The 13318-nt window shown below is 39.7% G+C and overlaps 1 protein-coding gene across 1 annotated transcript in view; it reads left to right on the forward strand.

Annotated features, from left to right (window-relative positions):
- Positions 1-13318, forward strand: part of slc12a2 (solute carrier family 12 member 2) — a 72114-nt gene that overhangs the window by 35989 nt on the left and 22807 nt on the right. Inside the window, exons 7-16 of the mRNA XM_054758133.1 lie at positions 192-300; positions 554-678; positions 941-1025; positions 1141-1298; positions 1408-1515; positions 2349-2472; positions 2583-2684; positions 7061-7216; positions 9153-9252; positions 9578-9689. Of these exons, the coding sequence (XP_054614108.1) occupies positions 192-300; positions 554-678; positions 941-1025; positions 1141-1298; positions 1408-1515; positions 2349-2472; positions 2583-2684; positions 7061-7216; positions 9153-9252; positions 9578-9689 (1179 nt within the window). The remainder of the gene's footprint in view (positions 1-191; positions 301-553; positions 679-940; positions 1026-1140; positions 1299-1407; positions 1516-2348; positions 2473-2582; positions 2685-7060; positions 7217-9152; positions 9253-9577; positions 9690-13318) is intronic.

Raw genomic sequence — 13318 nt, forward strand, 5'->3', positions numbered from 1 at the left:
ACTGTATGTATTGTAGTTGATTGAATTGTTGAAATGTTGTTGAATGAAATGTCCAATGTGTCATTATCATAATGCATAGAATATAACACACAACAATATATGATATGGTATGCAACGTTTCGTATCCAAAAATGTTTATGTCAACAAATTTGTACTGAAGAATAATGAATTGCAAAAATGTCTCCCTTTAGGCCCAGATCTTCTTGCTCTTTGTGCTCATCACAGCAATCATCAACTTCTTCATTGGAACGTTTATTCCTATTAAGTCGAAGGAATCTATGGGCTTCTTTGGCTATGATGGTATGACCTCATTCTTATATAAAGCTATAGACTGACAATGATGATATATCTATGGGTATGGCTCAGGGACTTCCTGTCCCTAACGTGTCCAGTCGCGATCTGCTTCGGTTTCAGATCAGTTTGTGCCAGATAAAGCCAAAAACTCTGATTTGACAGATTTTGTATCATCATAATTATAGATAAACGTAGTATTTGTCATTGAATTGTTAATGATATGAGTTTGGTTTTCATAGTCTTGTTTGTGTTCCCTCAGGTTCTATCATGTGGGAAAACATGGGTCCTGACTTTAGGAAGGAAACATTTTTTTCTGTCTTTGCAATCTTCTTCCCTGCAGCCACTGGTATTCTGGCTGGGGCAAACATTTCTGGAGACCTTGCTGTAAGTCTACGGTTACCAAAGCAGTCTAACAGATGCCAGACAGCATTGACTTTTAATTATACTGTAGCAATATTAGTACATTTTGATCATTTTCAGTGGTGCATCATACGGAGAGACTTTTCAATACTTTGGTCTCAGCTACAGAGAGGGTGACAACTGTGTTTTGCAGTGCAGTTGTCCTTCACTGCAAACTCTAACTATAACAAATAAATAGTTTGAAGTAATAACGCTTAACAGTGTCAATCATTGATGTTTGTTGCAGGACCCACAGCTTGCCATTCCCAAAGGAACACTCCTCGCCATATTGATCACTGGAATAGTTTATCTGGGAGTTGCTATCTCTACAGGTACAGAGCTCTCTGTAGAACCTTTGTCGAAAGAGATGGCTAAAGTATGTTTTACTTTTTCAAGATTGCCACAGTACTTAAGTGTTCTTATGCGCTTGAATTATAATTACTCCAGGCTCATGTATTGTGAGATATGCCAGTGGGAATGTGAGTGACACAGTCAGTTCTCAGTTCATGACGAATTGCACTGATGCGTCGTGCAAATTTGGCTACGACTTCTCTTCCTGTAAGAGTGACAAAGACTGTCGCTATGGACTCCATAAAGATTTCCAGGTATTTCCGTTTTTTTATCTTTTTATCTCTATTAAGATTATACCAGGCTCAAAATAACATTGTTACTTGTTGCAAATAAAAAAAACAGTTTTTTTGATCGTCTGTTCAGGTTATGAGTATGGTTTCGGGTTTTGGGCCCATAATTACTGCTGGAATCTTCTCTGCCACGCTTTCCTCAGCTCTGGCGTCTTTGGTCAGTGCACCTAAAGTGTTTCAGGTAAGACAACACGTAAAATATATTCCATTTTCTCCTAGCAATAAACTGAAGACTTGTAACACACAATATTGCAGCATAACTGAGACTGTGTAAGAACAAAAGCAACATTTTGTCAAAAATTGGGCCGTTAGAAAACCAAGCTTTCACTGCACAACAAATTTTATTATATTGTAGCTTACGATAGTAAGAAACACATAGAGTAGGGGTTTTGAAAATGCGAGGCAAGCCTCCACTGGGGTGGTGCCAGAGGACGTCAGGTGTGAGACAGGGTGGCACTGGTGAGTAGAATATGATCGAAAACGCCATCAAACCCGTCGTTATGCCTTAAGCCCACAAGATGGTGACAAGATGGCTTCAAGGCACAATAGCTGTTGTGTGCCCATCGGTGGGCTATTAGGGGACATCATTCTTCATACTGAAAAATATTTGAATGTTCGCATCAAATACATTGAAAGTTCAGCAAAACAGACGAGAATGTTAAAATTATTCAAACCTGAAGGCCCAATGCATTTTTTTTGGGGTGAGATGGGGGCCTGTAGCTGTTTGGCTGCTTGGAGGAAGGCCCACAATGTCAGACTTTGAACCTCTGACATAGAGTATATACAACTGAATGGAATGCTAACATGGTTCCACCCGAATGACTGTCTAGTCTGTCTGTCTAGTCTTTGAGCATGAACTGATGAAGACTGCTCAGATGAGAGCGGAAATGTCTTCCAAGGCAACCCAGTTGCGGTCGATTCAATGCCCTGAGAATACAGTCACCTGGATGAATGAGAATATTCATAGACATCAGCAGTATGATTTAGCATATTAATCATTTATTATGTTTTTAGGCTTTATGCAAAGACAACATCTACCCCAGCCTAAGCATGTTTGCCAAAGGTTATGGCAAGAACAATGAGCCTCTCAGAGGCTACATCCTGACCTTTGTGATTGCTCTTGCTTTCATCCTCATTGGTAGGTCAACCACACTGCTCATTTACATACTGACAAGTGCAAGATTATAATTTTTCCATAGTTACATTATTGCAGTATTTAAGATTGTGAACAATATTTTGTTTTTGCAGCTGAACTGAACGTCATTGCTCCCATCATCTCTAACTTTTTTTTGGCGTCCTATGCCTTGATCAACTTTTCTGTGTTCCATGCCTCCTTGGCCAACTCGCCAGGTAAGTTCTGGACTAATAAGTCAAATATTTAATGGAGGCTAATGTCACGAGTGTCACAAGAGTGATAGAAGTTTGAAAATTGCTCTCGATATCAGACAATGGTAATTCCCTTAAGTAACTGTGTGATGACGATAATAATAATAATAAAAATAACTAAACGGGGAGCTCACAGGTTGTAGGATGAGGACTCCCGCCGGACTTATCCCTATCCATATTTGTCCCTTGTGGACTTTTCATAAAGTTGGAAACAGCATTAAATGGGCCCTCACACACCGATGCAACTCTGGGTTTCTGTAAGTCGGCATGCACGTGTGACGCGGAGCCCGTAGGCTTCTGGGGGAGCACACCAATTATTGCTGATCAACGTTGTTAACGTTTAGAAATCAGTTATGTGTGATGAGTATTGACTCAGAGAGAAATTCACATTTCCAGCAGCTCTGCAAAAATGTCATAATGAACTTAATCACAAAATGAAACAATCAAGGCAAGACATGGGATAAGAAAAATAAGAAAATAGAATAACAATAAATAAAAACGGAACGGATCACATATAATAATACATAATAATAATACATAATAAGGTAATAAGTCCAGTCCTGGATGTGTTTTTATCGCTCCCCCTCTGTTGTCTTGCAAAGCTGCTTGGCGTGGGGGAAGGAATGATCTGCTTAGTCTTTCGGTGGAGCAGGGTAGTGACAGTAATCTGCCACTGAAACTGCTCTTCTGTTGGGAGATGATGCTGTGCATTGGATGATGCTGGTTGTCCATGATGGAACGGAGCCTCCTCAGTGTCCTTTGGTCTGCCACCAATGTCAGACTGTCCAGCTCAGTGCCAATGACAGAGCCTGCCTTCCTCGCCAGTTTGTTCAGGCATGTGGCTTCCTTCGTGAGGCTGCTCCCCCAGCACGCTACTGCATACATGAGCTACTAGCTATCTAGCTATCCTATCATAAATAATTAACCTTAAACAAATGTAATGGCAGCTAATGAGGCATGTTATACATAATTAATGAAGAAAGGCATATGGCATATGTGGATCAGGGTGACATCATCATACACATGATAACAGGGGCTTGTCTTCACCGCACTCATCACAGATAACTGAATAATTGAAGTCTGACTTGTGGATCCACTTATGAAGTCATCACAGCGAGATCCTACATCGTACGGCACAGCACAAATCTGTTCGCAAACTATCGTATCATCCATCTGTCTCATATCCATAGTTCGGATTTGAGATAATTTGCTCAAAGTTTGTAGGTGGAGTTAGTGAAAATACGAGCCCTGGTCTGTGACCATGTGTGTTCCTCTGTGTTTTCGAACATGGGTTACGCTAAAGTGAATATGGCCTAGCTAAGAGTTAGTTTTGGAGGTCCGTGTTCGGGACCACTTATAAAGTCTGGAATTAACTTGCAACTCAACTTGGAGTTTGACATCAGTCACTCTGGACTTGACCCGGACTTCAGTCTGATGACTTGAAAATACTTGAGATTTTCAGTGAATGTGTTGAATAAAATGTGTCCCTGTTCAAAGTAGTCCCTCGTTTAACACAGTTAATTGGATCTGTGAGGAGTGAATTCCCGCGAAGTAGGATTCAGTATTAATAAATGTGTATTTTCATGGTTAGAGCATAGAAAACCTGCTTATTACTTTTGAAATATGATTTTTTACGATTATTAGAGCCCTGTAGACATGAAATAGTCACTTTTACACTCCTATTATTCGTTGTATGCGACACAGTGCTCAACTGTCATGCACAGGCTACAGGATCACCGCAGCGACATAAGAGACGGCCTCCACTAGCATAGCAAGCTATCGAGCTATCTAGTCAGCCTCTCCAATTTACTTATTCTAAACTTAAGAAACTGTTTCAAATGGAGCGGGGAAGAAGGACAAAGTAAGAACACAAAACCTTACCGCTTCCACATGGAATGGGAGGAGAACTGTCGTGTCAGACACTTCATGCCTGACGACATGCAGTGTGAAGGTAATCTAATCTAATGTCATGTAACATTACTGACGCCTAGCGGCCAGAATACTACATATAACTTGTTTTTCAATCTTTTCTTTTTTTTTTTTTTTTTTTTTTATAATAGTCCATAGTCAACCACGAAACAGCGGCCATTTATTAATTGATTAATTTAAAAAAAAACGCAATGGAGTGAGGGAGTAATGTTCGAACCGCGATGTAGTGAGCGACGACTGTATTAAAAAATCTACAAGAATATCCATGGCCCCCTCACACAGTGACCCAAGGCACCCAGCCCTCATCCTTTGAATTTTGTTGTTGTCGAGGGGGAGTGCTCATAAAACCTCTTCAAAGTTGACAGATCTGCTCCTTCAGATTCCTCTGGATTTGCTTCCACAAAGAAAGTACTTTCTCTCTTTTTTTAATCGGCATGTTCTTGTTTAGAGAATATCTATTCAAATATTGGAAGGGAGTCTTATGACTGATCTTCAAAGAAATGTTCTGATTAAACTGCAATGTTTTTTTTTGTTGTTTTTTTTACATATTAAATTCTGTGCTCTCTTCCCCTTTAATCCCAGAGCTCTAGCTGTGCTCCAGGTACAGATTCTCTCACCAAGCAGATCATGTAATTACAGTACATGGACACAAATGGTACATGGCTCAATTTGAGGCGAACAGCTTTCCAAATATTGACAAGAGACTACATTTTACCACCTGTCCAACTACAATAATAAAAAAAAAGTTTTCGCCTCTTTATAGCCAATCTTACTCAGGGAAAATCCCTGCTTGTTATCGGCCACAATGGCACAGTCAATGTACCCTTTATGTCTTGTGGTTTTAGACTCTGTCAGTATATAACAAGGCAGAGCAACTATGTCCCATCACTAAAAACCAATTAGCTTGTTCTTGTGTTTCCTCCACAACCAGTCAATAAATACTGTGTTTCCTAATAGCTGGTATAGCTTTCTGGTTTCCTGTGTAACAGACTGATATCTCATTATTTAACCCAAGCTCATGTTCAACTTGCCCTCTATCCATTTCCTTTTAGACCACGACCACAATTCATTAAAAAACAGCTTCTCATGTCGTCCGCCCATTGTTGTCTAAAATAATTGTATTTGATGAACCTGTTCAACTTAAATATCTAATACTTTTCCTCATTTTAACAGAATTATACATTTTGCAAAGGTTTATATGTGGACGTACCAGCAGCACGGTAATCCCCCACCCCTTTTTTTTTCCTCCCCCTTTTTTTGTTTTACTATCCATAAAGCCGGCGACTTGTGTACGGGAACAGTGGAACAACGGGACATGGGTGTGAAGGACACTTCCCACTCACTTCTCCCACCCTATTGATTTTGTCATGTACCTAATTATCATATTTTCCGGAGTATAAGTCACACTTTTTTATAGTTTGCATGGTCCCGGAAGTTATAGTCAGGTGCAACTCATATATTAAAATTAACATGTGCTGCCTTTTACTTGGTTGGTGGCACATAGTGGCTGCGATAATTTCTTGCGTTGAGCTTGTGACACAGTTAGCCACACAAATTGAATGATACAGAGCATACCGGGCACTTTTTGTTACAGAATACATTGTAATATGCTTCTACCTTGGAGACTATGTGTCTGTAAGTAAGGTGTAACTCTCATGATATGATGCCTGTGCGGATTGAGAAATGTGCTATTTTAGACGGCAGTGTTTAATCAGGACACTAATTATGTCTAGTTTGAAGATTGTAGCTGTTGTGTCAGCCACTGACTAACTAAATCCACACGTATGATTTTTCAGTCTATTTGATTTCATTTCTGAATACAAAAATGAAATTTTGGTGTTAAAATACGGACTGTTTTGATATGTTTCTACACACCTGGATCCTTCCAGGCGTCATGTCATGTATTAAAAGTTTTTATAGTTAAAAATTACTTATTTCAGCTTCTGCAGCTTTAGTTTGTCTCCTTGTTGTTGTAAATATTTCCCCCTCCCTCTGAATAAATAAATAAATAAATACATAAAAATTTAAAAGCTTGCCCTGATGATATGGTATTTATGATCCATCAAAAATACAGGTAAATGTGACTTATGTTCCATTGCGACATGTATATATACAGTATGTTTGTTTTCCTCTTTTGGATGTATTTTTTGATTAATGCGACTTATTATACCACGGAGCGCTTTATAGCTGAAAAATACGGAATCTGATTTTGGGATGATGTGCTGCTGTGTGAGAGCTGCAGCAATTTTCCTACTTTGCTGGTTTCCATGTAAACATGCACAAATAAATGCCGGATCTTTTGTAACGGCTCTGATGCGGCAATTCTGTGGGACCTCTGTGTAAAAAAGGCTGTACACAGGTCATTTTAATTTTCACATCTTGTTTCTAAACCTGCACCATTCATCTCCCAGGGTGGCGTCCCAGCTTCAAATATTACAACATGTGGGTTTCTCTGGCTGGAGCTGTACTGTGCTGCGTGGTAATGTTTGTGATCAACTGGTGGGCTGCTCTTTTCACCAACGTCATTGTCCTGGGTCTCTATATTTATGTCAACTACAAAAAGCCGGGTAAGTATGTCATTTTCAGCCATTTGTTTCTGTTAGATGTGAAGCTGTGACGTACCCCCAAACTGTAATGTAACATATTTGTGTGAATAGGTACAGTGGAACCTTGGTTGGCATCATACATCCGTTCCAGATGGTCCGACTCTAACCGAAACATACTCTAAACCAAATAAATTTTTCCCCATACACATCCAAAACACATTTTCATAGTTTTACAATGATAGTTGTATGCGCAGAAAACACTTTGAAATGCACAAAAATTATGAATGGAAGGGATAAATGAACATTTAACGTCACTTTTACCTTGAAGACATGATTATTGACAAAGACACGATGTGGCAGCAAGACCCACTCAGACACCACCTTTGTGTTTTGCCATGAGTTATTTCTTGAATTCAGTAGGGTTTCTCACCTTCTTGATCAAAATGCCGGCTGGTTTTGGGTTATTTTGGAGCCATTATCAAAAGAAAAGCAGAGAATTGAGGTGAGAAACACGACTGAATTCAAGAAATAGGTGGTGTCCGTGTTGCCACATTGTCTTTGCCAACAAAGGTAAAGGTAAAACATAACCTTAAATGCATTTGTCCCTTGTTTCGGTTAGAGTCGGACATTCTGGAACAGATTAATGATGTTAACCAAGGTTCCTCTGTACTGTATATACTGTAAGTTTCACTTTTGCACCTCGCGGCACCTGTGGGAAAAAAAAAATGTCAACACAAAATATGTTTTTATAGTTTTACAATTATGGTTTTACATGCAATAAACAATACCAAATGCATATAAATACACAAAAATGCTGAATGAAAGGGATAAATAAACATTTAGTGTTACTTTTACCTACCTTGGTTGAAGACATGATTCTTGATTGTTTCCAAAAACAAAGACACAATGTTTCCAAAGACACTATGTTGCAGCGATACACCACACGGACACCACCTTTTTTTTTTGCCATGAGTTATTTCTTGATTTCAATAGTATTTCTCACATCAGTAACCCAAAGTGGAGCAACAGAAAGTTTCAAGTATTAGCTTTTTGGTAAAGAAGGTGAGAAACACTATTGAATTGAAATTAATGCAAGAAATAACTGACAAAACAGGAAGGTGGTGTCCGTGTTGTGTCTCGCTGCCACATCATGTGTTTGGGAATACTCATGTCAAGAATGTCAGTGAAGGTAAAGGTAACCCTAAAAGTTCATTTATGCCATTCATTCATCATTTATATGCCTTTAGAATTGTTTTGTGCATGTAAAACTATAGAAACGTGTTTTCTGTGAACATTTTTGAGGGTTAATCGCTGATGACATCATCGACAAGCTACGTAGCTGACTTCCGGTTCTGGCTGCCATTTTGTAACTTAGCAAGCTAGCTTCTGTGCTAGAAGCTTATCTACGATAAAAATACATTAATAACACAGTTGGACTCCCGCAGTGTTTTAATAAGAAAATAATACATTCGCTGCACTCTAACAGGAAATGTACGTAAACCGTAAAATTTTTGACGTTAAGTGAAACACACGGAATGGGCATTAACCAAGGTTCCACTTTATTTTAGAAATTGTTACAGACTTCGGGTGAATATGCTTTCTGCAGCAAAAACAGGCTGTTTTTGGAGAAAAAAAATAGAAAATATTTGTTTGACCACAAATTTGTGGGGCTTTGAATGCTGAATCATGAATGTTCAGGGATCCGCATCTGTTGAATTCAGTGCTTATGTGATACAGGACTGCTAGGTCTTTGGAGTCTCCACAAACACAATGCAGGCTTTGCAACTTGGAGCACACCTGTGTGCACACTCAGTTTGACATGCAGCTACACATACATACAAAGCTTACTTACTGCCTGCAACGCCACATGGGCCAGACGGCCTGTGGCTCAGCAGGGTGACCCATAAACACACTTCCTAATTCCAACGTCTGTTTCTGCGCGCACCCTCCCGTCCAGATGTGAACTGGGGCTCATCGACCCAGGCGCTGACCTACCACCAAGCTCTGACCCACACTTTGCACCTCAGTGGAGTAGAAGACCACATTAAGAATTTCAGGTATGAAACACAACCAAGCACAAGTTCTGTGGTATGTTGTCATGTTGTGGCTAGTTAAATAAGAAGCATTTGAATGTTAAAACACGAGTAGCTGTATTTTGCTATTTAAAGTTCAAATGGTAACAAACTAAGCAGGATAACAGGTGTCAAATGATGTCCTGAGCTCATTCTCGTGAAAATCCCAAGGAGCTTAACATATTTCCTTTGATATGTGTTAATCTGCTTTAGTTCTCCCCCCTCCTCCTGAAGACGCTACCACAGAAACATGAACTCAAAGTTTGTTCATCACAGTAAAACTGACACATTTACTTAATATTCTATGTAGACCCCAGTGTCTGGTGATGACTGGTTACCCCAACTCCCGTCCAGCTCTACTGGACCTGGTTCACAGCTTTACGAAGAATGTGGGTCTGATGGTGTGTGGCCATGTTCGCACGGTGAGCAAATGTGTTTTTTTTTTTAATGGCTTTAAATCTTAGCAGTTACTACACGGAGTAGAATAACACACCATTGTGCCACGCTAATTGACAATACATTCACTAATGACTTTGATAACAGTACAAGGAGTTGCCTGCTAATTCATGACATCAGTGACCATTACTGTCTTTTACAATATACAGTAGAACCTCCATCTTCAAGAGATTCAAGATTCAAGATTCAAGAGAGTTTTATTGTCATGTGCATGGTAAAACAGCAGTTATACCATACAATGAAAATCTTATTCTGTTCATTCTCCCAAGAAAAGAAAGAAAACACAAGAAAGAATAAGAACATAAGAAACATAAACACATAAACATATATACCAATAAATTAAGCAACAACAAGAGAAGAGACATTAATACAAGTAAATAATACAAATAAATAAATAAATAAAGTGCTATGAGTGTGTGCGTGTGGTGCGTGCAGCGTGTGCGAGTGCTTCGTTGAGAAGCCTGATGGCCTGTGGGTAAAAGCTGTTTGCCAGCCTTGTGGTCCTGGACTTCAAACTCCTGTAGCGTCTGCCTGACGGTAGGAGTGTGAATAATGAGTGTTGTGGATGTGTGCTGTCCTTGATGAGGTTGTGTGTTCTGCGTAGGACTCTAGTTTTATAAATGTCTTGCAGTGAGGGGAGGGCTGCCCCAACAATGTTCTGTGAGGTCTTGATCACCCGCTGGAGTGCCTTCCTATCACGTGTTGTACAGTTACCGTACCAAACAGTGATGGAGGCGGTAAGGACACTTTCCATAGTGCATCTGTAGAAGCAACTCAGGATTGTGGTGGACATGCCAAATTTCCTCAGTCTTCTCAGGAAGTACAGTCTCCTTTGGGACTTCTTCAGAATTTGTTGGGTGTTGTGAGACCAGGTGAGGTCCTCGCTGAGGTGTGTGCCAAGGAACTTGAAGGTTTTCACCCTCTCCACCTCAGTCTCATCAATAAACAGGGGTCTATGCGGCTCCTTTTCCCTTGTTCTTGGGTCGATGATCATCTCTTTAGTCTTATCTGTATTGAGAAGGAGATTGTTATCACGACACCAAGCTATGATGTCCGCCACCTCTCTTCTGTATGATGTTTCAACACCACCAGTGATCAGTCCGATGACTGTAGTGTCATCCGCAAATTTAATGATGCTGGTGTTGTTCTGAGAGGCCACACAATCGTAGGTGAAGAGCGTGTAGAGGAGTGGACTCAGCACACACCCCTGTGGGGTCCCAGTGCTCACAATTCTTGAGCTGGATGTGCGATTGTGGACTCTGACTGACTGGGGCCTGCCTGTGAGAAAGTTAAACACCCAGTTACAGAGGGAGGGAGACAGGCCAAGTGTGAGGAGCTTATTTGTGAGTTTGTGGGGGCAGACTGTATTAAAAGCAGAGCTATAGTCTATAAATAGCATTCTGACATATGTGTCCTGGCCCTGTAGGTGCGAAAGGGCTGTGTGGATGGCAGTGTTGACTGCATCATCCGTGGACCAGTTCTGGCGATATGCAAACTGTAGAGGGTCCACAGTTGCCGCCGGGATGCTCTTTTTGATGTGGGTCATGACTATTCTTTCAAAGCACTTCATAACAATAGGAGTGAGTGCTATAGGGCGATAGTCATTCAAGCAGGTCACGTTGCTCTTCTTGGGTACGGGCACTATGGTGGTGGACTTAAAGCAGGTCGGTACAGATGCTTGTGCAAGCGACAGGTTAAATATGTCAGCAAGCACATCAGCTAGCTCTGTTGAGCAAACCCGAAGTGCACGTCCTGAGATGTTGTCTGGCCCTGCTGCTTTTCGTGGGTTTGTTTTGTTTAGAACCCTGCGCACATCAGCTGATGTCACCATGAGAGGTGAGTCCTGTGTGCTCCCCAAGTCCAGCCACCCTCTCTGCTCATCAGGAGTTTGGGTGTCAAAGCGGGCATAGAACTCGTTCAGCTCATCTGGAAGTGTGGTTTGGCTGGACGTGGCTACGCTACTCTGCTGTCGATAGTCTGTGATGTGGTGGTCATAAAAATAAATCTTGGTCATAAAACCATTCTAAAAGGTCAGACAAAGCATTTTTTTCCCCATCAGAAATAATAAATCCAATTAATTTATTACAGACAACCAGAAATATGAACAAAAAACGTGTGATAGAGTCTCATTACATGCAGAACACAATGGGAAATACATGTAAATGACAAATTGAGTGTGAGTGCCACATACTGAAAAATGAAAGGATTCAAGGGTCATTTTGATATTTTGTAAAGCAACACATGCAGATTTATTACCATAATGTTATAACTTTTTCCCCAACCTAATTTTCAGAAAATGACAACTTTATTTTGTTTCGGTTGTTTCTCATAATATTATGACTTGAAGTGTTTTTTTTTTTAATAGTTCAACTCTGTGCTACTAAAATGGCATCATGACATTATTATACAAGTTTATTCTCGTAAAATTGTGACTTTTTTTCTTGTGAGAATACAACTTTTTTCTCTTAATATTTTGACATTATTCTAGTAAAATTGTCTGTTTTTTCATTTCTGTTGTAATTAAGACTTGATTCCCATAATATTTTGTCTTTATTATTTGTTGTTTTCTTTGTTGTTCATATTACAACTTAAAAAAAACCCATCTTTCTTCAATATTTCAACTTTGTTACTCAAATGATGTTATTTTTCTTCATAATATTACAATGTTATTCTCAGAAAATGATTACTTTTTCTTATTAGAATTGAATATTTTTACTTTTATTCTTATATAAAATTTCTGATGATTTTTCCATTTTTGCAGTTTTTCTTGCTTTTCTTGTTAAATCATATATTTAGATATGTGCCGCGGGCCAAAAGATAAATTAAAAAAATAAATAAAGAGCTAAAAAAATAAATATAGATAAATTCATAAACAAAAGTGAACTACTCTTGGACAGCCAATACGGAAACAAGAGCAAACATTTCAACATCGATGGCGCTAATTGAAATAACTGAGAAAATGACCAATGCAGTACATCGCAAACAATGTGCAGCTGGACTATTTATGGATCTGACAAAAGCATTCAATACAATTCATCAGAATATCTTAACACATTAGAAGAGAGTGGCATTATGTTTTTTTTGTGAATTTGTAAAGCTGAGAGAACATCAGCATGTTTAGATACAGTTTGTGGTGAACCACAGGTTTCAGTGCTGTGACCAATATTGTTACATACTATACAATATATGTAGCTTATATACGAACGACAACTGCAAGGCCACTGATGGCCTGAAGTTAAGTACATTGTCCCCTCGCTCTATCACCTTTCACGGCTTTGCTGTTTCGCAGATTTTTTTCCTGCTTTTAAAAATTTTTTTATTCCAGCTTTGACCGCTTTAAGAAGAATTGCATTGTGGGGAGTTGAGTGTTTCTCTCTCTTCCCTCGCTCATGTGTCTGCACCACCCATTGTTTTCTGCGTCCTGATTGGCTGTAGACCATTGTCAATCAGTCTACTTCGTGCCGCCCTTGCTTGCTTGTTCCTGTAAATGAAGGAGGAGGACCGCAACAGGAGTACTGCAGCAATATGTTTTAACAAGGATGCAAAAATGCTATGGTACAGCAGAACGGCACCAGGACAATAAGGCACGATCACA

This window comes from Dunckerocampus dactyliophorus, chromosome 17 (genome assembly GCF_027744805.1).
Source record: "Dunckerocampus dactyliophorus isolate RoL2022-P2 chromosome 17, RoL_Ddac_1.1, whole genome shotgun sequence".
Classification (NCBI taxonomy): domain Eukaryota; kingdom Metazoa; phylum Chordata; class Actinopteri; order Syngnathiformes; family Syngnathidae; genus Dunckerocampus; species Dunckerocampus dactyliophorus.